We start from the raw sequence: 25,232 nt of genomic DNA on the forward strand, positions 1-25,232 counted from the left end.
TGTTTCTGTTTCAAATGCCAAACATCTTTGGGGGCCATAGAAATAGAGAAAGAGAACATATGTATTAAATAGAATATATTTGTATTCGGACAGTGTGGATCAGTTGTAATTTCAAAAAAACACTCAGTGAAAAATAGCCCAATTTCATTAGATTGTCAGGTGTTTGTTTTTTTTTTTTTATTTTACGGAGAAAAACAGATAAATAGAGGACACCTTTATTTCATAAGGAGTGTTTGTAGGTGTAAAAATAAATGCCTTGCCTTTGCTTGAATGACCCTTCCACAACACAGATCAGGCAGCAGCGGATGGCTTTTTTTCTCAAGCAAATTCCTAATTGAAGTTAGGCAAAAGAGGAAAGCTGAGGTTGTCAGCTGCGGCAAAACTCAGCTTTAAGTATCTGAGAAGCAGAGAGGTGTACTCTCCAGAGAAGGAAAATTATCAGAGACTAAGTGAAACAGTTCAGCAGATTTTGCTTTAAGGTACATTTCTGTTCGTTACAAAGAGTTCAGCAAATTTCTTTGTAAGAAATGAAAGACTGGGAGTGAATCATCTCATATTCACTACGAAGTTAAAAACGAGGAAGGGAACAGACTGTTTTATCCTCCTCTGTTTTCCAGCGATGACGAACACTTGTTAATCCAGCACTACTGCCAAAGTCTGAACCAGGAGTCCCCTCTGAGCCAGCCCCGGAGCCCTGCCCAGATCCTGATTTCTCTGGAGAGCGAGGAAAGAGGGGAACTGGAGAGAATCCTCGCGGACCTGGAAGAGGAGAACAGGTGGGTTACGCCACCAGCTGCCGCAGCCCTCAGGCACGTGCTGCAGGGGCAAACGAAAGCTTTCTGTCTGTAAGTGATGAAGCTGACATCCTGTCATCGTTAACTCATTCCCACTTCCAGTGCGGTGATGAATCAGCACTGTTTCTTTTACAAAACCTCCAAAATGGCAAGCTTCAAAGACATCCGTGGGTCACCTAATACTCACGGTGCCACCTGTGACAAGCTCTGCTGGCTGTTTCATGTTTCCTTCTGTTCTACCTTTTCCTTTATTTCCATGCTAGTAATGAGCTTCGTGCCAGCGTTACTTTAGTTTACTGTTATGAGAGGGAAGGGGGTGCAGATTTCTGCACCCCTGTCTAGAAAAGACAGGCAGAAGTTCTTGGAAAGTCAGGCTTGGCCAATAGGCTACATGAGGTTTTGAAATTACCTCAATTCATTTGAAGTAAAGGATCTGTGAAATAATTGTGCTGTACAGTTAGATGCAATTCACTTTGATAGCATTTTTAGGGTTTTAGGGATATAATGAGTTACAAAGTTGCATTTTCGTCAGACAAATGAGTTCTTTCACAGTGGTTAAAACTTGGGTCCTCTTTTCTTTCTGTTTGTTTGCTGTTATTTGTTGCCATTTCTTTAGCCTCTCAGGATCAAATATAATTTACCACTTTTAATTTCAAGTTTAATTGAAGTTATCTTCATTAATCACAAAAAATATCCCCAACTGGATTTTTGCAGCATCGCAACACTGCAGTCCTCTTTCTATGCTACCCTGGAGTCTTGGGCCATCAGCATAAAAAATGGTAGATCTTGACCCTGGCAGGTTTGTAACTGCAACCATGAAGTACCAAAATGAGACTCTAAGATAGATATCATTTAGATCTACAAAAAAATCCCATTTTTATTTGCCTTCTGCTATCTTCAGCTTTTGTGGTAAAGTCTATTGGCATTTTCAAGCTCTTTTTTTCTTGCTTCTTTAAGAGCTAGGTACTTTTGTTTATACTGAAATTTAAATGCAGTAATCATTTACCTTAGACATGCCAAGAAAATAATGCAAGAGTTGGCAGTGTCATACATCTTCTCTCCATGCATAAGTCTTCTTTGGATGGTACTAATCAATTATAGTGGTTCCATCACCCCACCATCTCCATGAGACTGTGGTTGGGACTTCTTTACAAAGAACAGAGCTCGGACTTGCAGAACAGCTCGAGTTAATTTTGGCATGGAGAAGTCTGAAGTAAGCTATTCTGTCACCTGGAATAGGAGAAAGATTTAAATCTGTCTTGTGCTTCCCTCTGGACATGCAGAAGCTACTCCTCCACAGATTAAGTCTGTTTTTCTGTATAAGTAATATACTTTGACTAGGAAGAGGGAAGAGCCTGTTCTCTATAAATACCAGGTTTGATATTTCTGTGGACTTTTCTCTACATTTCCAGGGCCAGAAGCAACTAATTTAACTAAAAGTTTGTTTCACACACACTTTTTTTATTAAAGGTGTAATTTGCTGTAAGAGTTACTTTTTTAGTCTGCCATTATTTTCTCATGCCCTTGTGTTTCCAGTTGCTTTCCACTCCCTCTGCATTCAGACTATACAGTCTTCAGGTCAAGTTAAGCTGAAGATAGAATTGCTAAAAATCTAACTGCTTTCTCTGAAGAATTCGTATCTGAGAAAACACCTAGAGATTATGTTTCTGCCTGCATGAAAAATGCTGGCACAATGTCTGACAGACATCTAAATAATAATAAACTGGAGAGTGAGAAATCAAGAGGAAGGGTCAAGAACACACTTTTTTTCAATAGGATTTGGGAGAACGTAGAGGATCAATAGGCATAAAGGATGAGGAAAGTGTTTCAGACAGAAAGCTGTAGTAAACAAAGCTCTTGCTCTCTGAGCAGCAGTGAGATTTTGTCTGAAACAAACCCCAGACTTCCTACTACATACTGTATAAAGCCCAAGTACTTTCCAGAGTGGAGGAAAATCAGTATTTTGAAATAAGCCATCATACTTTGCATATAGGAGTTCTCTAGTTAAGAAATATTGTGTAACTAGTACAGTACAGATAGTAAAATAACATAGTTTTATGCGGATGAGTGTTACTTTTTTAAAGAGCACTAGGATGGATTAAAAAAAATCATAATGCTTTTCTGTCTGTATACCAAATAAGCTACCCACCAGAAAGTAGGATGACTTTTAAAACAGCCTCATTTTAGGTTAGAAATGTGGTATATAAACCTGGAGTTAGACAGCTAAATAGGCTAAAAAATTTCTTTTCGGGGTTTATGCCTTAAATATTACTATGAGCTTTATTTAATATAACAACTACTAGTGAGGAATAGCATGTTAAAAGATCTCTGACAGGAACTACACCTTAAAAATACCTGTTTTGAAGTTTGCCAAGCCTGGATTAAACAAGAGCTGTAGACTGCAAAGTTGGTTATAGGCTGTTTTCTCATTTGTACTACTGGAGGCACAGTTACAGACGGGATGGCACCACAAGAAACCTCACCTTTTGTGGATGCTTCAGGTTTCAATGCGGCAGGGAGAAAAGAAGTCTGTTTCTGTAGGACAGCACGGAGGTCACACTGCTGTGATTTTTCATTGTTTATGACAAAATCATGACTTCTGTCTCTGCAAACCGCTATAAATAACTTGTACTTAAAATGAGGCAGATGCTCACAAACGAACAAGTTCTTGTTGTCCTGATAGCTTGTTGTGGCCAGCGAACTATGATTTTATGGAGGAAACACTGATTCCTGTTTAGAAAAATCAGCTGTTCAGACAGTGTCAGTCAGGAGCCATTCATATAACTTACCTACCTTTAAAAAACAGTCTTGTCCCTTTAGATTTCTATTTTCTAGTCATTCTCCTCCTCAGAGTTTGTGCAAACATTTTTTGACTGTTGCCAAAGGTAATCCACAACTTGGGAAGTTCCTTGTGCGAAGCCAGTTCTAGGGGGTGAACGCATATTTCTTCCCATGCTGATCCAAAAAATGCCCTCTGAGTAAACATTGTTTATTGCCGCAGCAGGAAGACTCTGTGAGTCTGTTGCTTGGAAATGAGCTGAACATGATGCAAATCACGTCGTGACCGCCTGGTCCTCAGCCCAGCCTTAAAGCACCTGAATTGTTTCATCTCCATTGCAAATACTTTGGGTCTCCTTGCTGGTGCTAAGCTGGATGTGGTGCTTATGCCTGGGAAGGCAAGTGGCTGGGCAGGTAGCAGTGTTAGATAAAAAGTCCTCCTTTCCTGCCTGTCTTGACACCCCTTTTGTTGCATACACTTCTGATGGGTTTTGACAATGAAGATTGAGCTCTCTCTACTGTATCTTGTGTTATTGTACAGCTGGAGTCAGCACATGCAGTCACTTCTCAGCAGCTCTTGGGAAAGCTGCATCAAGTACCAGCAAGAAGCAATACTATGATATTCAAAACACTTCATTGTCATTTCTCTTTTTCTTCTGCTCTCCACGATTTCCTGCTTTTCAAAAAAAAACCTCTTCTCTTTTTTGCTTCATGTTTTGACTTTTCTTCATCTCTTTTGAGCTGTTTATTGAATTCTGACCTCCATTTGGTTTTCAGCTGCAGTTTCTGGTCTCCAAATATTTCTATCTTGACTTGTTACTTAAATGAAAAAGTCTCTTTGAAATTGTAATTCTGAGGTTTTGCTTTTGGACAGTTTAAAAAGATCTGTTGCCTATTTTGAATTCTTCTGAAATGTATTATCCGACTTATAAACTAACCTAGCTGTGATGCAGTTCTGACTGAGGTTTTTTTCAGTTCCAAGGACCTCTTGTTAGATATTCATTATTTATCTGCTAGCATTTTGAGACCTTGGTGCTTTTGTGGCTTGCAAATATGACTTCCTTAAATAATTTATGACAAAAATTTGCCTGTTAAATAATTTATATTTTCTAAAATGTGAGCATTTTAGAGAATATTTTCAGTTGGTGAAAATGTTTCATTTGAGTATTAGGCCTTTGGACTCATGCTCAGTTTTACGTCACATGGAATATTATGATAAGACCATTTCTTATGTATTCAATAGACATATAGTAATCTTGCTGTGAAAGGCACTATTACTATATTGCAATATAAGAGAAAAACCCAATTATAAAATTTTGCTTTCAAGCAGATTTTGAAATTTCCTCAAGAATTAATATATTTCAGAAACAGAGAAGATAGATTTTTGGTGTCCATCTAAAGCAGTACTTTACATAGGTTATACTGTAGGATATACTGACTCGGATGTACAGTACTAGCATTAAACAGAAAGCATACGGTTTTGCAGTGACAGAGACTCAAAACTTTTTGCAAAGAATTAAAATACTTTCCTGCTATTTTAATGACTAAAGAAAGCGAACGCTTCTTAATATTTTAGTTGAATAAGGATCACAGACATCCTTGTGTAAAAGGGAGACTTCTCTTACCTTCTTTTGTTTTATACAGAAAACTGTTTTTGGTTTTACAGTTTTCTTGCTGTATTATAACAAGAACTTAGTAAATGAGATCTCCAGCCAGAGCGATTTTCCTTTCCTTTGCTTTCCTGACTTGCACTGGGAGCGCAGTGGGCTGTGTGCCACTGGAGAAGCGCTAATACCCCAGATCTCAAAGCTGCCCTGTTTCCGTGCAGCTATGCTGTTCCTTCAACCCTGAAGACTGATGAATGGCCTCCTCAAATAAGTTCCTTCTGTATAGTTGCCAATAGCGAGAAAGTGATGCATTTCTAAATATGCCGTGGCTCCTCTCGGTATTTATTTTGGCATTGAAGAAGGGGAGCTAGATCTTCTGAGTGTGAAACATCATGAGTAAACACTGGCACTCTAGTGAGGGACCAGGTTAGGTGGTTCAGTTACCAGCTTTGTCCATTTCTTCAGACCCCTGATTTTCTGTAGGGAAATGAAAAATAACACAAAATCACAAATTCTCAATTGCCTCTGAGAGGACTACTCAGCAAACGGGGTCCACTAGGATTTCCATCACCAGGCGATTAATGCTGCCAGTGATAGATGTGATTAATAACTCCTGAGCTCTTTACTACCCAGCTCTTTACAGTTGCGTAAATCAAGGTTACATTGCATGCTTCCTCTGTTATTTTTCTTCATGAATACCTCAAAGAGGTGCAAGCATATTAAATGGAATATACGGGGGTTTTCTTTGAATATTTCTCTTAGAGAAGTAGAATATATTTTCCCAGTGATCAGGAAACACTGCAGCTTGCTTTGTTTGTGACAGCCGGATGTAAAAGTTACACAGCCTGAGCTATGGTGGAGGGAGGCTGGGTTTCCCGGTACTGCCCAGGCTTGTGCAGTTGCATTCATTTAGAGAGGATTATGCTTTTATCTCCCCTTTCTCTTACGTCACATTTTATGCTGAAAATGTCAGAGAGCACCTTTCCTTGGGACACAGAGGCTTTACACTGAGGGCTGTGGGCAGTGCCTTGGATGCCTAGCTTGCAGCAGCAATCCTTTTTCACCACACAGCTTAAAACTGTTCCAGAGGTAGGAATAGGAGCCAATTGTTCTCTCCTCTAGGATGTTCTTACAGCAGGTTTTGAATGCTTTCTTTTTTAATTTTTAGCTTTTTTCCCCCCTATGTTAATACAAATCTTGTTCCCAGTCATTATGGTATTATTGCTCATCTGCACTCTGCATCACTCTTACGGCTCTGAAAGCAGTTGCTATGATGCATCTCAATTCTCTGGACTAAGGACTGTTTAGCTGGACAGGAAAGGTGCAGCTGGAAAACTCAATGACACAGGTGCTCTGGGCAAACTCACATGCATCCTTCAAAATGACATTCCTTTGTTTCAACAATATTACTGTTTTTAATTATGGAACTCACAAATTCAGACGTATCTCTGCTTGGATAATGTGCAGTATCCTTTATATTTATTTTTTTTCCTGTAGGCTTTCAGAAAGAATTTTTAACTATTTTGCATCAGACATGAAGTCATTTTTATCTGAATTTCTCCCTGGTCCTCAATTGAGTTTCAGTATCATAGTTACTGGAAGGGCTTCTCTATATTGATAGCTGAAGCAATGATTGCGGCTTTCTTTGTAGCAAGGTACCTGATTATGTTGCAAGTATGACCAAGTGCATTTATTTAGTTTCCCTTAGGGTGATATTTTATCTTTTGCTTTACAGCACTTCAAACTTTTGAGTCTGCTGTTTGTAGAGTATTGCCTGTATCGTACATCTGGGAAATTCCTCATGGGGTAGCGATAGCCACTGTGTACAGACTTTGTGAAAAACAAGCTTAATAATCAATCCTATATAAACTTTAGTCTTCAATAAGGCTGTGTGTGATACCGTTGTCATGCTCATTCCTATTCCCTTTTGTATTTTTATTAATTATTCACCAGTTCCTTCAGCTAGAAGTATGAGAAGACATTAAGTCATGTGGAAGGCAACACCCAGTATAGCCCTTCTTTCTTTTTTTCAGATAATTTTCATGGACTTGAAACTCTATATTTCATTAAAACAAAAATATTCTTTGAAAAAAACCTCTCCATAGTCTTCCCTCTTCATGTGGGTTTTAGAGAAAGAAATCTTGAATTTTGGAACAACCTGAAGTTAAGAATTATCAACACCTTTTTTTAACATTTTAAAACTTCTGCAGAGGAGGGATCATGTAGGTCAGACATCCCTTAGGGATCATGTTCTGGGGAGGTGCCACATGTCAGGACGTGTCCATCATCCAGCTGCTGAGGGGCACAAGTACGTTTGAAGAACAGTTTGAAGAACAGCCTGTCTTTGTCCTTGGTGTTACTTTCTTATCCTTGTGAAATGATGCATACTGCTTCAGTTCTTGTTCTGGTCACAATAATGTACCTTTAGAAGTGTTTCAGAGCTTAATAAAGTTTATTGGGAGGTTTCTGAGGTGCTATTAAGACTCCAGACCAAACTGTCAGTGTGTATTGTAGTTTGCAGGCAGAACTGGCAAAAAGTGTCTGTTCTCACAACCTCAAATAAGAGCGAGTTGGAAAAAATAAAATCTGGGTCACTGCTTGTGATGAGTAAGCAGTTACCAGAGCGTAGAGCCATTTTTCTCCCCCTCTGGGAAGCTGTAAAGGAACATCATAGCAACAAAATCCCAGTGCAGTTTATTAGGCCTCCGTTGCCTACAAAGTTTCTGTTATGTGTTACTATTTTTGCGGTTTTGGACTGTGTGAAACCTAACAAGGTTTCAATTTCTTACCTTCTGTGCTCTTCTTGCTTAGTAGTTTTTTGGGGTTTTTTTTCATGTGGACCATTATAGATCATATTACTCCATGGAGTGTTTTACTGGAGTGAAACTGGAGTTTTACAGAACAAAAGAACAAGCTTAGCAGTGCCATAAAGTTACAGTAGACAGCAACACTCTAGACAGGGCAGTCCAAATGAAGATGGAAATTATAGCCCCAAAAGTTGACAGATTGGCTCACTAATTTGTCTTTCCCTCGTTTTAGGTTAGTAATTTTAGAGCTAGGCTGGAAATGCAGTTGCAAATACGAAGAGAGGAGAGTGATGCGGCCTGACTGCCGACAGCAGAGTTGCAAATGAATTCTTGGGTTCTGTGTTTCGCTCTGACTTTTTGTGTGGCCGCCTTTCTGTCTCAGCTTTCTCATCTGTAAAACAGATAGGCTGGCCAGGTGGCGTCTGCTTTGATTAGTGTTTGTAAAATGCTTTGATCACTCAACGTCCTCTTTTAGCACTAATTACTCCTTGAGTGTATTCGTGCGTGGAAGTGAACAGGCAGTCCGACTTCTGCTAGGAAGGATAAAGCACAGGAAGCCGAGGGAGGGCTGAGCCCAGGACAGACTGTGCCCGAGCTTCGGGAGGGTGTCTGGAGCCCAGCCAGCCTTCTGCGTCCTGTGCCCTGGGAGGGAATTAGTTGTGAATTCTGGTGACACAGAGAGCAGTGCTTTAGGCAATGCTTGTATCACAGGTCCCTATAACATCAGCTCCCTGCAAATCTGGGAGGTGTAAGCCTACACGCATGGGGATTCAGCAGAATGAAAGGCAGGAGGTGCAGGTGGACCTCTCCCCCAGCAGTTAGACACGTCACATCACACCAGAGGAGAAGAGACGAGGTGCCTTCTCCCTGCTCCACGCAGAGGGTGGCCTGCACACCCTCTTCAGCACCCTCTTCGGCTTCGTAAAGCTTTATCTCCTTGTTACTTCTCAACAGAAACTTGCAAGCAGAGTATGACCGTTTGAAGCAACAGCATGACCACAAAGGACTGTCTCCACTGCCGTCCCCACCGGAGATGATGCCGGTTTCTCCGCAAAGCCCCCGGGATGCTGAGCTCATTGCAGAAGCCAAGCTGCTTCGCCAGCACAAGGGCCGCCTGGAGGCCAGGATGCAGATTCTAGAGGATCACAACAAACAGCTGGAGTCGCAGCTGCACAGGCTGAGGCAGCTGCTGGAGCAGGTGAGTCCTCAGGCTTTTCTTCTAGATCTCTCGAGTCATCTTCCAAACAGGGTGTGAAGTGTTACCAGTAACGGCAACAGACCAAGAAATTGTATCTGTAGAGGCTATTCACGGAAAAATATTAAATTGTTCTGCAAGCTGTAGAGTGAAAAGGTGAAATCATGTTTTGTTGTTTTTCTTTAGTTGTCGTCTTTGTTTTATTCAGAATTCAAATCCATTGTTTGCATGGATATATTTACTTAAAAACAGACAGAAAATTGTGTGTATTCATGGAATAAATAAAAAATACAGAGATATAAAGATTTGTGCAACTGTACTGAGCTGTTAATAACAATCTCTTCTTTTTTTCTTCAATTTTCAGCCACAAGCAGATGCCAAGGTGAATGGTACAACACTATCATCTCCTTCTACCTCTTTGCAGAGGTCAGACAGCAGTCAGCCAATGCTTCTTCGTGTAGTTGGCAGCCAGACTTCAGAAACCATGGGTAAGATAACAAAGTTCAGATTTTCATAAAAAATATTTATAGTCCCATTTTCCAGCAAAAAAAAATCCTTAAAAATACCCTGCTCTCCTGTTTACTTCAAATGAAAATGAACTAGGCATTTGCAGTGGTCTTCAGTGTCATCTCACAGTTTACACTTTGCATCTTCGTTATGGTTCAGGCTGTTGCTTTTGGTTATGATGCACACAGTAGCATGGATATTTTGACATTAAACACAAAGCTCAGCCAGGGCTTACTCTGAAAACAAATATCACTAAAAAGCTTACTATTTTGTTCAAACTGGCTTTCAGCTATTAAGCATGACATGACTGATTTAAATGTACATAGTATTAATTATGGCTGAGAGATTAAATCCCTGTGTTAACTGATGTGATCTTATTTTTAATATGTCATGGCTCAATCAGTAGAATTGAGCTGTCATTCATACACAGTGCTTATTTAGTGTCTTTTCTAAATACCCTATCAGATGTGATAATGAACATCAATTGACTTGTGGGGTAAGGTTAAGTAGTAATATTCTGTAGCTAGGAGGCTGGAATTATTATTTTTGTGCTTTTAGTAACTGCTCTGTAGCATTTTCCTAATTTCCTATCTGTTATATAATTAACAAGTATTTATTACCAGCTAGTAAGGATTTTCTGCTAGTAAAAAAGCAGTCAACCGTTGCAGCATCTTTAAGAAAATATGCTTAAATTACTTCAACAAGATAATATTTGAAGTCTGATGATAATATTCAGCTTCATACACAGAAATTTATTTAGTGGATATTAGAGAGAGGCTTTGGGGGAGAGCGAGAGGCTTAAGTGAGAGCTTTTCACTGCGGTTAGTGAAAGAGTCGATGACAGTGAGAAATTAAATGGGAGGGGATGTTCTGCTGTGTCAGAAGTGCTGTCATGGTGGGAGGTGCAGTTTGGTCAGGGGGTTTTTCTTCCATCCTGAGCATAGGCAATAACATCAGCCTGTGCTGGTATGAAACAAGATGGGTTCTGTATGCCCTACAACAAGAAAATGTGAAATAAATAGTACCTTTGGGAATGCTTAAGTTAAACCCTGGGGGTGAGAGTACAATCACAGGTAACAGCAATTTCTTTTGGATCTTTCTTTAATTGTGTTACTAATGAGAAAATATTTTGCTATGTATGGCACACACAGAGTAGACAAAACAAGTGGAGTAATTTACTTCAGCTTTTGAAGAAATGTCGTGAATTTCATCACATAAAATATGTTAATTAAAATACACAAGAAAAAAATAGAAAGTGGTTCCCAAGCATCTTATAAAAAGTCCTGTAGTTTCATATTTTATGCTCTTAGTAGGACAAAATAGAATTATATACTTCTTTTCATTTGACTTGATATAAGATTATTCCCATTTAACTTTTGAGGCTGCAATTAAATAATTAATTAACACACATATAATTATATAAACTGCTAAAACTTTTTTAAAGCAAATATTTAGACATGACTTTGGGTTTTTTGTTTGTTCGATTGAGCCAATATGTGGAAGGACAGTGAGGTGTTGAATCACTATCAGTATGATCGTGTTGAGACTCAGAAAAGCAACACTGTTGGCAGCATGAAGCAGAGCTTATAAAAATAATTACTAACCGAGCTAACAAACCGCAACTAATTAAGTTTGTCGAGTTGCCTTTCACACTGGAAAGCTTTGCTTGCTACTCTGAGAGTTTTGTGAAGCACAACTTAAAATATTCTTGAATTGTGAAGGGAACCAGAACAGTGTTGTAAATAATGCTCCTATGCAGCAAGCATGTGCCCAGTAATAAGGGAGTTGTTTTTGAGAAAATACAAGGGATCTCTAAGTCTCTCAGGCAATGAGGTAATGTAGTGGTAGTTTTTATATATTTTTCTTTTTGAAAGGAGACCTTAGGGTTTTTTTCTTTGAACGTAGACCCACTGTGCTTGTCTGCCTCTCTGCTTTCTCAGAGAGAAATTACTGTTTTCCACCAGCAACGTTGTCCAACCATTTGGTAAAAACACTACCCACTCAGCTCTTAATTTACAAATAGAAGAGCTTGTCCCTTGGTTTCCTGAAATACACCTGGGCAAGTGAAAAGGTTCTGCTTTTCTTCTAATAGACTCCCACTGGGAAAGTCCTGATCTTTGGCCTTTCTTGCCCAGTAATGTAGCAGCAGAGGAGGTTCTCCGAGGCATGTGAGCCAAGAAGCTGTTGCTGAACTTTAATTTGTTCAGGTACCACCAGAATATTTGAGACGCATCCAGCTCTTCAAACCTTTTGTAGAAACAGGAATGGTGAAGACTGTTTTGGGTAAAGAGAGGTAATTGAGGTCTGAAGGTGTCTTTACTTTTGTCGGGTTGCTTGGCTGATGTCTTATTTTGTCATTTACAAGGAAATGCTCAGAAAAAGCATCCAAATGAGATAAAATAAAAATAATGCATTTAAAAAAAAAAGATATAGCAGTCTTGACGGTCAACATAATTCAGTTTGTATCAGTGCTTACCAGGACATTTGGAAGTCAATACCTGTCCTCAATTCTTCTTGGCCAGGACAGCAGAACCACTGCCCTCTTCTTTCAATCTTGGGGGGCCAGGTGGCTTTCTGCAGGCATGCTGAGAAGGTCCTCGGCAGAAGCAGAAGAAGCAAGATCTCGCTCGCTGAGTTTTCACCTTGCCATCCAGCAGAGGCTGGAAGGACATTAGTTCTGCTAAGGCACCTCTGTCATTGCAGCACTTGATGCGAAAGTAACTCACGGTGAGAGTTGATTTGTGTGAACCCAGCACCAGTCAAAAGCTGAACAAGCTGCAAGCAGTCTCAGCAGCTATTTTTAGACTATTAATGGAATAAAAGAAGCTGATATGAAGACCATCACTTATATGAATTAAGTGCTTCTTGCAGACACTTTACCCCACTTCTTGTACTCTTGGTTAGCAATAACTCTTGTGAAACTCCTGGCCCTAAGGTGAGGCTGACACTAAGCCTAATAATAAGAAATATATGCAGTCCTGAAGTGTTCCTTTAGCATCTCTTTTAGCAGGCTTTCTACTAGCCTGGAGCATCTCAACCTTTAAAGAATGTAAATGCTAACAGAAAATCAGGTAGCTTTTTACTTGAGTTGAGTAATGTTAGAATAAAGGGTCATTAAGTCATTTTCAAAATAAGGATGTACCTCTCATGGTTATTACAGTAGGCAAAATTGTTTCTGTGTTTTAATAGGGATAAAAGAAATCTAGTAAAAAAGGAGAATCTCACTCAAAGTATATCCTTTAGGTGTGTTCTTTTTTCAGATGCTTTATTCGTAGTGGAGGCTAGGATGAACATACACTAAGTCAACATATGGATTTTAGTTATCTGAAACCGTGACCAAAAAAAAACCCAGTACAAATAAAATCTATCGAATTTCCCATTAAGCTGCTGCCCTATAATCAGGTTATAGAAATTATTCAGTGGGAGAAATGTATTTCGCTTTATTAAACTGCTGCTAAACCCTTTTACAGTACAATTGAATGTTCTTGGAGCGCCAATCTGATGCAATTAAACTGTCAGAAATATTAATACTGATGCAGATGAGAATCTGAGTTTCTACTGATTTACGCAGCTAGGCAAAGCAGTGCTAACATGAATCCAGCACTATTAGAAAGGTGCTCAATAGCAGCACTCACAACAGCAATTTCTTTTTCCATTAATAGAATTAGAGAAGCTGGAGCAATGAGTGTCATTTATGGAACTAAATGTTCCTAGCAGACATTTTACCCCACTTCTTTTACCCAAGTAGGTTATTTCTTGAATCCCTTTTCACTAATTAAAGTCAGTGTTGTTTAAAATTCATTGTTTAATTTCACTTAGATTCTTAAACAGAAAGAGAAGCTTAGTAGTCCACAAAATTTACCATTTTAACAATTTTGATTGTATACTGTGCAGAAAATGTGTTTACGTGAACAGCCTTAGTTTTGTGAAGGACATACACAATAGCAAGCTGGTGGCAAATGGTTTTACAGTGGCTCTCATGCAGTGGTGTGGATTTGCTTTCCAGGCGAGGACGAACTGCTCAGCCCTCCCCAGGACACAAGCACAGGTTTGGAGGAAGTGATGGAGCAGCTGAACAACTCCTTCCCCAGCTCCAGAGGTGAGCGCTGCTGCCCGTGGCAGATGATAGGGAAGAAGATAAAAGTGCTTTCTGTTCCTTGATGTTTCCAGGGGGTTGTGTTTTAGTTTCAGGTTCTTTGCCGCTCTTTGTTTTCATTTTAACAATAGCTGTAGAGAAACCTATCTTATTTAGAGTGGAGAAGCAGCCTGCTCCTCCTTTACCTTAAGCTAGCTCCACAGGTAGCCCTTGCTAGATACGCGGATGAAACAATGTCTGTCTGAAACTCTTTTTTCCTGAGCATTTTCTTCTCCCTCCTTTTGCTGTGTTCCTTTTCTCACAGCTTCTCTCCTTTTCAGTCAGTCCTCTTGCTGATTTATTTTTAATACAAGTCTTAGCACATTTTCCTTCTGTCCTTACCTTTATCCAAGAAGAATCTCGTTTGAAATAATACTAAAATTCTGAGTCAAAGTTCTCAACCTTGTAACACTTGTGTCCAAAGTGATGGAGGGAAAACAAGTGGGCTGCTTGTTTGTGCAGCGTGGGCTGCACTTGTGTGTACAGCCAAAGCATTTCTTTCGGTGTTTCTGTTTCGCTCATTTCTGTTGCTTGCTAAAGATAAGCATTTGTATTACTGGGATTTATTTTTTCAGCCCTTTTTTCATTTACGAAGGTCTTTTCTGAGCCCAGAGAAAATACTCTGCTGCCAAGAAAATTGGCTGAGATTCCTGGCAGGAGCTGGGAAGTTTGGGGTATTACCTGTTGCTGTGAAAGAAGGCTCAAACATAAACCTCTCGGCAAAAGAAAGTCCCAGTGTCTATTCACAGCCTGTTAAATGGATTCCAGTAGGGGCATAGACTTGCACAGGTTTCACACATCATCCAGAAGTTCTTCCTTAGTAGATAAATGTGTTAACCATCATGCTAAACTTTTGGTGAAGTCGAGTTTTCTCCATCGTTTGAATTCAAAGCAGGCTCAGCTCTCACCAGGCGTCATCTGTGGGCAGTGGAACAGGAGAAGGCAGTATAAACTGCGTAAGATCTCATGCTATAAATCAAAAGATAGAATTGTTTTAGAAAGATACTGTCGAAGAAAACCGAATACAGTATATTGTTAACTGCGTTCATCTTCACCTCAACATTATATGAAAAAGTTGCATGTCCAGCCCTCATTTTGCCGAGATATTAATTATCAGAGACAACAGATGAAAAATGTTTCAAATGTTGTTATGTAGATAAAAATGGATTTATTTTTAAAATTGCTGTGTACGCAAGGTTGCAACAGACAGTGCTTTCTTATCAGTGACCATCGTTTGTGTAAATATGTTGTATTTAGGAGACCTTGCATAATCCTATCTGTCTAGGTGTAGGTACCCCATGTGTTAAAGTATTCAACAAATGTGGTGTCTAATTTGTAATCATAGCTGCTGACACTGACAAACAGTGTTTCTTTTTAAAAACAAGCTTAGTTTTAAGTAAAATAGAAGCAATTTATGAAACAACAGTTAATGAGATATTTGAAATACAGTGGTTCATTTCCTGTGTATAAATAGGTAGAGATCAGTCCCTACTGACTGAGAACAGAAAAGGTCTTTAATTTTATTTTATTGGTGAAAAATACAAAGCTTCATTAATCAAACTGACAGAATATAAAGTGTAGTGAGGAAAAAAAAATATTTTAAATTGGTAACATCAGTTAATATTTTAATTCCGTAAATTAAGCTGTAATTTCACATTTTCGTTCTGTTGATGCAAAATGTGGTCATTTAAATACAGAGAAAGAATGTATTCCCTTACTTTGTTTCTCCTTTCAGTAACTGCGTTAAAAGTGTAGTACGTGATTACAAGCATCCCTAAAAGAGATTGCAGTTTATGTACTTTCCTGCCTGACTAGCAGCCACAGAGGACAAAAAAAACTCTTTAGCTGCGTGAAGGGCTGCGGAGCGAGGAAGAGGCAGAGTCTTTGTTTGACATGTGTCTTCTTCTTAGCCAGGAGAGGAGCTTCTGGTGGAGCAGCCAGGAGCAGGCACAGGCTGTCAAGCACAGTCGAGCTTCCCACAGGACTTTTCTTCTGGGCCTGACCATGGCAGCATCGTGCTGAGCCAGAATCTGCCTCTTCCTCTCTCTTTGGCTACACAAAAAGATTAGTCCAGCTGGGAGAAAAAGTCATTCACTTTCTGAAGAATTTTACCAGGTTTTGGCTAAAGAGATTAGGACCTCAATTAGGTTTTTCTGTTCTTCATGTATTTTTTGATGCATTTGCAGGAATGCCAGGTTGCTTTTAGTTGAGGAATAGGAAGGGTCAGGCCCTCTGTGAGAAATAGTTTGTCCTACAACCAGTGCAAATGGATTTCCATTCACTGGTTACTAAAGAAAGCTACTGACCTTGTCAGTTTTGCTGAGATCTCATGCAAACTTCAGTTATTGGAGTTTTCTTCTACTCCCATTTAACGATTAAATCATATTCAGCTGATACCCGCATAAACAAAGCTTACACCCACAGTTAATTTGCCGCAGCCTCATGTAGACCTTCATCATGAGATGAAGGATGCTGTAGTCAGTTGGATTCTATGAGCATCAGGGATATGACTTGAAATTTACACGACTGCAGGAAGGAAAAAATGAAGCAGGGTTGACTGGTCTCAACAAACCACTGAATCAGGGGCTTTTTTTGCTGTTGAGAGGTGCAAATCTATATCTCAGGTTTCCAATCTATAATAAACGATCGAAGTGTAATTGCGAAAGAGTGAAAGCAGTTTGGCAAAGCAGCCTGAGCAGAGGGCATAGTGTAAACATTTAGATGTGGTACAAGTAATATTTTATTTCTTTGCATTACAGGTCGCATTGAACCTCAAGCTATTTGTAGGTATTCAGGAAACAGAACAACAAGCCCAAACAAGCGATAAGCACAGTTCTATAAAGAATACATTTTATCGTATATGAATTCTTATTAATTAGAATTTAAAAATTGTCAGATGCGAGAAATTCATGCAAGTCATCCCAATTGGGCATTCAGAAGTGTGTTGTGAAATATGCACTTATGAAATATTATTTGAAAGGTGACTTCAAACTACTTGGGTAAAGCGACACCACGTGTGATGCATACTATCTTTAGGAATTAAAACTAGAAGGAAGATGGATTAAATGCCCAAAGTTGACTAGTAATAGAAGTAGCTTTGTTTATTTCTATACTAATGCTGTAGAAGGAGAATTCTGCTATGATATTCATAGACCATGCAATTCCAGAATTGCCGCAGAGGACACGGGGCGCTCACCAAAACCTGCCAAGACTGAAAGTGAGAATAACAAAATGAAATCCAGGAAGGGACAAACATCGATACATATAACCTGACATTTCTATGTGGAATCAATTGAGGAAATCTAGGGATGTATGAAAACACCTGGGAAGTTACTGGGAGGACATTAAATGTGGGTTTCCTTTGTGGCCTGTAAAAATAAGCATGTTACATTTCAAGCTAAATGTCCAGATCCAGCATGTCACAGCATAGGGAGTGATATGCCTTTTGAATTAGGGACATAATTCTGAGTATCGTGTTGCCACTGGGATAACGACAGCTTGGAGGAGTGCAGAACAACACGACAAGAGAAAACTGGACTGAACATGAACCTTCTGGCTTTGGTTCATGAGAAGAGTTCAGAGATGAATGAATAAGTAGTGAGGAGGGAAAAGGACTGAATTTCTATGCTTGGGTACACAGATGCATAGTTGAACATCACAGGATACAAACTAAAACCAAAATATTCTCTCTAAATATCATCAAAAGCATTTGAAAAGTAAGATTTGCTCAGACTGGGAGATAGTTTTCTAAAACAAGTAGTAGCTCTTATTTTGGACTTCTGAAACAAAGCAGTAAAATGTAGTAGTAATTAATTGTCACTCACCTGGAGATAGATTAATTTTGTTTATGATATTTTCCAAGCTTTTGCAGCATAGAGTTGTTTTTAAAAGGGCATCAAGGCTTCATAGCATCATTTTGAATGTATTTTAGAAAAGCATGCGTTAAATTGTGTCATAGACCTTCATAAGCAGATCTTAGATGCAATAACTTGTGTTACTATATATCTTTTATAGTTGTTGGGGGTTTTTTTTGTTGTTTCTTCAGTTTAACATTTTGACGGTTCTTGGCATTTCCTAGAGGAGCAATGGAACTCCATGTTCCTTGCACAGCAGACTGTTGGTGCCGAAAGCTGTTTTATTTCTGGAGAGGGAAATTCTGTTGAATACCTGATGATTGCTGTCCTTAAGGAATTTTTCCTTCCTTTTAATCTACAAGGTTTCCCATCCATTCCTCTTTTACTTCGCTGCTCCCAGCAAATTCACAACTGCTGCAGCTGCTTCAAACAGCTGCTGTGCTAACTCAAAACAGATGTCAAAGCCAGAGGTCTGACATTTAGTGGAAATCTACCATTAAATACCACCTCAGTGGTTTATTTGACCCTGCTTGATAATGGGCCACAGAGGAAAACATTTTCACGCTGTATTTGTGCCCAAGCTACTAAATCTCCAGGGAATTTGTTCACAGCTAGAAAGTAAGATTGGCAGGCCAATATTTTTAAATCCAAATTCATCTCTCCTGCAGTACTGAGGGCAGACAAGTTGTACCGCTTCAGGTGGATGTCATGGTGGACCAGTCTGTCTTTTGGGATTATGGTTTTGTGGCAAAATGCTCCCTATGAATGAAGCTCACAGAGGAATTTAGGGGCAGAAGTTCTTGAGCTAACTGAAGTTACTGAGAGAGCTTCCAAGGCTCTCGATGCAGAGCCCTTGCTGGTGGATAATGAGGAAATGGGAGCCAAGAAGTGGTTAGAAATGAGACCAGGATGGCTTAATAGAGCTAAGAGGCCATGACATCACGTGAAAACATTTGGAGAGGGATCAATACTCATCGTTATTATTTAACATAGTATTGCTTAATACAGATGTTGTCTTGTGCAGTGAAATTACAAGACCCCACAACAATAAATAAATGGCACTAAAAATAGCACCATCTTTTACAACTTTTGATTTATTTTTATCTCAGTCACATAAAAACACACTGGACGCATTTTCTTCTCTCACTCTTGCATCAGCCAGGCCCCGTCATGAATTGCACTAATGTCCTAAGTGGAACTGGCAACTTTTAGCACTGCAAATAATGCGATTTCTCTTCTTCTGACAGCAAAACATCTTATGACACAGACCTTTATTTTCACACTTTACTGAATCAGTGGAAGACTACCCTGGAGTTATTATGCTGTAGGGTATTCTGGAAATACTGTTCCAACTGAGCTACCCTGGCTTCTTCTGGACTGTATCCCCTTCTCTGTGCTGTGGTCCTAATTCCCACATCAGTGGGCCCAGATGACTGAGATCCCGTATCAGTTCCCTGTGGCCCAACAGTACGGAAGTGGCTGAGCTTCTCTGCAGATTTCTGATGGGGTAGTGATGGGGAAGATTAAATCTTTTGTGATTTATAACGCTCATTCCTGATGTAAACTGAGAATATATTAATGAATTTAACAAAGCTTCAGGGAACTTTTTTCAAAGAAAAAAAGCTGTTTGAACATCCAGATCTTTCCGCTCTGCAGCCTGTCCCTCTCCCGAGTTCAGTGAGAGGGACGGTGCAATAGATGCTTGTGCTCTCTGCTTTGAGCTGAATCTACCTAGATGCATGAAATTTGTATTAGTGCCTCTGCTTTCAGGTTTGATTTGATCACTCTCTGTGTACCTTTGCCTGTGATACAATGTCATGTAGATTTCCAAAAAAAAAGACAGACTCTCCTATTTTGTAAGGGCAGGAAATCTTGATTTGAGAAGGAATAATAGATAATTAGGCACCCATGGATGGTGTATCAGTGTTTTGATGCCTTATAGAATACAAATTTTCAAAACTGCGGCAATACAGACAATCTTCTTCCTCTGCAATTTATGCCAAACCATACTCCTTGCCTGAAAACTTAGACACGCATTCATTCATATGCAAAGAAGAAAATAAAGTAAAATCCATTAAACCCTTTTTAATCTTCCTCCAAAAGAAATTAGCTGTTACTGTAGTAGTGCTACTCTTTGTTGCATTTAACAAATTCTGGGGCTGATTACTCACCAGCTGTTTTGTGTGGTGCAGAACTATCCCAGATACCTTTAAATACATTCATTTTGAAGCAGAATCCAGGCTGTCTCATGTAGATATTTAAATTAGACACTGTGTAGCTGCAATTTTAGGTGCTTATGCAGACAGGTAGTCATTTCTTAAGACCTCCAAAGGATCCAGTATTTACATGTAGGCAGTTCCTTCTCTCCTCTTGACCCAAGCTGAACTGTCTTCTGCTGGATCTCATTCATGCCCCAGGATTCTTGCACACCCAGCTGTACCATGCTGCAGTTTCTGGAGGCCTTAGGTGGACCACCTACTCATCTAAACCTTGGGGCTCTTCCTTGGAAGATGACCCAAGTATGCAATGGACTTTGTATCTTCATTTTCAAAGATTTTCTGTTACATGATTTATATCAGTGAGAGGTTCTCATCTTCCCTCCTGGGAGGCACTTTTTTTAGCATTCATAGCTCCTGATAAAAGCACCAGAGGAGGTTGCAAGCTCTGTAGGTGCTCATGTAAGTCCTAGAGAGTTAGGTAGGCCTGCAAAGTGAAGCCCTGAGAACTGAAGCTGCACCTCTCCTAGCCATCAAGCTCACTCTAGTACCTCTGTGCCCCACCAGCACATGCGGCACAGACATAACCTGAGTCAAGGCTCCCCTAGAACCAGAATAAAAAAACCCACATGCAGAGCGTGGCTTCAGACCTGTTACTGTCATTTCTAATGGTAAGTGTGCTACTGGGGACAGGGAGAGGGGGAGGAAGGGAAGAAAACTTCCTCTGTTGTGTAAATCATAACCTTTGTTGTCCAGACCCCTCAGAGGTTGCCCTGCGTTTTCTGTTGCTGTTCTGGAGTTTGTAGTTGAGCAGTGGCTCTGACCTGTGGTGGTCAGGGTTGCCGTTCACTTTCTTCACCCGCTCCTCCTCTCCTTTACCCCCTCTGCTCAGCTTTGCTCCGTTGCTGACCCTTGTTCTGCTGCTTGTAAAATACCTGCAAAGCTATGTATTTTCTTCCTTCCCTTCTCCTGCAGGCTGCCATACCCAGAAAAAAACTCGACAGCAATTAGGTTACTGTTATGCTGACCAGTGTGTTCTCCTGTATATATCTGTCTCTCTCCCCATTGTCCGATACGTCATTTACAATTACATCATTTACAACAGCTCTGGGGCAAAGATCATCCTCTTTCTTGAGCAGTGTCTGCCGCAGTGACTTTCTCGCCTAAGGCTACAAGGTCTGGCCATACTGGTGTGTGCAGTGGTGTACCTGTGACAGTGGAACAATGCTTCTGGAGGCAGCAAGCATCTTATTGTCACTGGCTGTGCGATGGGAAGGCGGGCAGGGGAAATGTTTCTGCTGTTGATTGACACCTGGCTTTCTGTTTTTAAAAACAAGTATGCTATGATAAGTGTTTGAAAAGAATCAGAATGATCAAAGTATGGCTTCCATGAAGGCTCATCAGGAACATCTTCTCAGCTAAACCCATTAATGACTCTTCCGTTTTCACAGTACAGCTTGAAAATGATGAGATACTTTCCCTTTTTGCCCTTTTACTTGAATTTTTTTTTCTTCCTTTCCTCCCTCTGACCCCTCTGTTTTGCCATGCTTGCAAATCAGCGTGTTGGAAACATCTTCCAGAATATATTTATCTTGAATGTGAGCATGTTATATTCCAGTGTACAGCTCTAGCTGTAAAATACGCTAGTGTGTGTACACGTATGTGTATATATGAATGTATGCCTGTATATTTATATATAGGCCACAATAAAATGCAACATGACTTGATGAATTAATTTGACATTAGGGAAACATGATTTTACCACTAATACTGACTAGTAGAAGTATGCAAATTGAGGAAATTTGGATGCTCAGAAAGTGATTTCAGATCTTCTGTGCCATCCTTGTCCTCAGCTGAAAGGCCTATACATTGGTTTTAGTAGTTTTCTTAAGTGTTTTTGCAGCTTACAGAACTGTTCTTGAATAAATCGGCTCAGAATAATTAGTAGATTTCAGTGCACTTTCAGTCTTTCTTAACAGCAGAAATGCCGTTATTTTCTATGAAATTCCTAAGTGGAAATTGAAGTGTCTCTTACCGTATAAAATATATATTCATGTGTGGTTTTTTTCCTCTCTTTTCTGATATTTCTTCCACTTCCTCTCTCTGTTCCTAAAGGAAGAAATGCCCCTGGAAAGCCAGTGAGAGAGGTTAGTGAGATGCAAGCTCACTGCCATGGCTTCTGTTTGTCACAGCTTGCTTTCTGTGCCCAGCATGCGTGTGACGGCAGCACGGGTTTGCTTGGGTTTGGTGAAGGGCCGGGGGGTGGTTTTATTTTGCTGTGGGTTTTGTTTGATTTTGCTGAGTGCATTCCCCATGTGTGCTCTTAACAGCAGCGTACCTCTCAACTTTCAGTGGAGACGATGTCAGCTCAGGGATCTGCATTTTCTCACATCCTCCCAGAGGTGGAAACTGAGGAACGGGGAGGGAGAAGATAATACCTTGAAATTAAGCCTCTGGATGATAAATGTGGCCAGCAAATATGCTGCAGTCATTGACTTAAGTTCTGTTGCTCTGTATGTAAGCACAACAGGGAGACCTGTCTCTCTTGCTTTTCTGCTTACATACTCACAATTGTATTTATATATATGTGTCAATATGCCAACCATCATCTCCAGTTATTAAATACTTTTTTTTTCTTTTTGTTTAGAACAGTGAGAGTTGAGAGGTATAAGAGATTCAGGTGTTTTAATTTCCTGATAGACTATTACAGAGTGAAGAACGCTACTAACATTCACCAGCTCCACAGTGTTGTGTTCAGCAATGCGATGGTTTTCACTGTGCACTTTGGACATGGTTGGTTTGATGCAAAATAGATTTTAGAATTTGTACGTCGCTGCTTGTTAACGGAGGAAAACGTTTTGCACTGTGTTGTCATAGCACCTTTGAAAGTATTTCCAGAGAACCTTGATTTTTTCCTCTGTGAAGCTGCTCTTCACTCGCCAACCGGATACAATGTTTGAAAGATGAATTCCTAGCGAAAATTATTATTAAAGATAAAATATTCAGAGACTGCCTGAGTGCAATTGCAAGTAGCTGTGAAATGACCTTTCCCGAGCAGCTGATGTTCAGTGTGGATGAGGCAGGAATTAAAGGGTAACTGGTTTTGCAGACATCTGCCGGTGCAGAGGGGGGGGCGGAGGACTCACAGAAACACACTGCACTGGGGTTTTTAGCAGAGCTGTTGTGAACCCCCAGTCACTGCCAGGCTACCCTGGGAAAGCCAGGATTTGTTCTAATGTGGTGCCTTGTAATACAGGGGTTGTCTGCACTGGTTGTAGGAGCTGGCACAGGTCCAGCCACTTTGAGGAGTGAGATCCTCCGTGCAGGTTAAGTCGGGCCTCAAATGGCAGGTCCTCTTACGTGGGTCAAAAAAATGCTGCTTGGGATGTCATCAACAGACTGCACCGGTCAAGAAATTTTATGGAAGTCGTTTCATACTCAGCCCTGCATGCTGTCAGCCCATACGGCCTGAGAATTCTTCTCCAATTCAGCAAAACAGGTTGTTGATTTCCACAATCCTCATTCATATTTATGCATATTCCTCAGAAAAAGCTTCTGCTTCTGAGGGAATATTTGATACAATTAATAATAAAAAAAAAAAATTAGAAAAACAAGTATATCCTACCTGATCAGACTGCAGCAACTTAACCCTAAGAAATTCGACTTCTTCAATGGAATCACTCACAGCTCTCCAGTTGTATTGGTGCTTGCTGGCAGTTCCACAGGGGGCTTGGTGACTTGCAGAGATGAATATAAAACACAATTCTCCGCCTGCGTATGAAGTGTATGAGCTAAGGTGCAGAACAGCTTTTGCTTTATGTGTGAATCCATTTGTGCAAAGGCAGATCATGCGGTTTTAAACCCACCCGGCCAGGTTTTGATCCCATTACTCACATTAGGTATTGTCTTCATGTGTAATCCCATGGATTTCATGGCATTACTTGATAGGAATAAGGGTATCGAAATCCAAGCCACCGACAGGAAGGATTTGTCTTTTGTCGGGGAAGGGTTAGAAATCTCTGCTGCTTAAAAAGGCACTGCATTGTGTTGGGGCTTCTTAATTTACTTTCTGTCCACTCTTTGGAGTCTGAATGCTCCGCGTTTATTTCTCTGACAAGCTGTAGTGTAAGATTGATATTCAGTTACTGCGCCCTCACCCAAGGACCTTATTTCCAGTAGAGCCTCTAAAGCAAATTCAGCAGATGTGAAACGCATCATTCTGTGTATGACCAGAAGTGATGTGGTTAAGTGTGTGCAGAAATAGGTGTTTTCTGCTTTCAAAGCAAATGCACCTGTGTTAAAATTACCTCCATTTTAGAAGTCTTAAGTTAATATTGTCCATGTCCATTTTGAGCTCTATTGCTGCATTTCAAAGTGTCTGCTAGTTTTTTTCTTACATGGTAGCATCTTCCAATCTTTCAATGCCTCAAGCATGGAAAAAACTTTTTCAGCTTTAATGTTTAAAAAAAAAAAAAGAAAGAAAGCCTTCTTAGGTGGCATTCCTTTAAAATATGAATAATAATGAGTGGAAAGCTATGATTTATATTTTTCTAATTCCTTTTAGGACAGTATTTTTCTCATTTGCTTCTTAATTAAAATGTCAATGTCCTATGTTTCAGTCTTAGAGAGGGCAAATAAGCAGTATTCAATAGAAGCAGCAGAGCTAAATAGAAACAGTCCGTGAATTTGAGCTCTTATTTAGGTAATAGGCGTTATAGAAGAGAATGCATTCATTGCACATGCAGTTCCAGGAGATAACTGCATATGTTGTTCTCAACTATTCGCCGTCTTGATTGACCTAGCTGTTACTCCATCTGCAAGAGAGGCAAAAAACCTGCTAGCGGTGCAATGATGCCCTGCTGAGGGTTCACCAGTTGAGTGGCTGGAGCACGGCTATTGCCTGTTCTTCTGGCCCATTCTCCCTTCCTGTGACTGTCCCAGAGACTGTGGTCCCCAATCTGTCATGTCTCACAATCCAGCTATTAACATAAACTGCAATCAGCTGTGGTTTGTCGTCATGCTCTGAACTGTAAACTCAGATGGCTTAGGAGGAGACACATGGTGTTCAGCTTTTCTGCAGAGGAAATTAAGACCTGTGCTAGAGAGGCAGCGTGGATGGTGTGGGGGAGAGGGAGTCGTATCTCCCTAGTAACCCCAGCCTGCCTCTGTGCAGCTTCTGTGGAGGGAGATCAGATTCGAATCATGGTTGTTTAAAAAACATGGCAGCAATTAACAGAGAAAAGGAAAAAACACCAGCAGACATTCCTGTTATTGTTACACTTTAAAAGAATACTTAGGGATCCCTGAATGCTTAGAGTCTTCTTGGCTTGTGTTTTAGT

The 25,232-nt window shown here is 40.1% G+C and overlaps 1 protein-coding gene across 4 annotated transcripts in view; it reads left to right on the forward strand.

Annotated features, from left to right (window-relative positions):
• DMD (dystrophin) overlaps positions 1–25,232 on the forward strand; it is a 1,192,402-nt gene that overhangs the window by 1,161,596 nt on the left and 5,574 nt on the right. For 3 of the 4 annotated variants that reach the window (XM_074159135.1, XM_074159153.1, XM_074159164.1), the window contains 4 exons: positions 618–776; positions 8,941–9,184; positions 9,546–9,669; positions 13,695–13,787. In XM_074159135.1, coding sequence (XP_074015236.1) covers positions 618–776; positions 8,941–9,184; positions 9,546–9,669; positions 13,695–13,787 — 620 coding nt within the window. Of the gene's footprint in view, positions 1–617; positions 777–8,940; positions 9,185–9,545; positions 9,670–13,694; positions 13,788–22,008; positions 22,041–25,232 lie in introns of all 4 variants that reach the window. The other variant, XM_074159144.1, reaches the window with a different exon arrangement.

This window comes from Numenius arquata, chromosome 1, assembly GCF_964106895.1.
Source record: "Numenius arquata chromosome 1, bNumArq3.hap1.1, whole genome shotgun sequence".
Lineage (NCBI taxonomy): Eukaryota > Metazoa > Chordata > Aves > Charadriiformes > Scolopacidae > Numenius > Numenius arquata.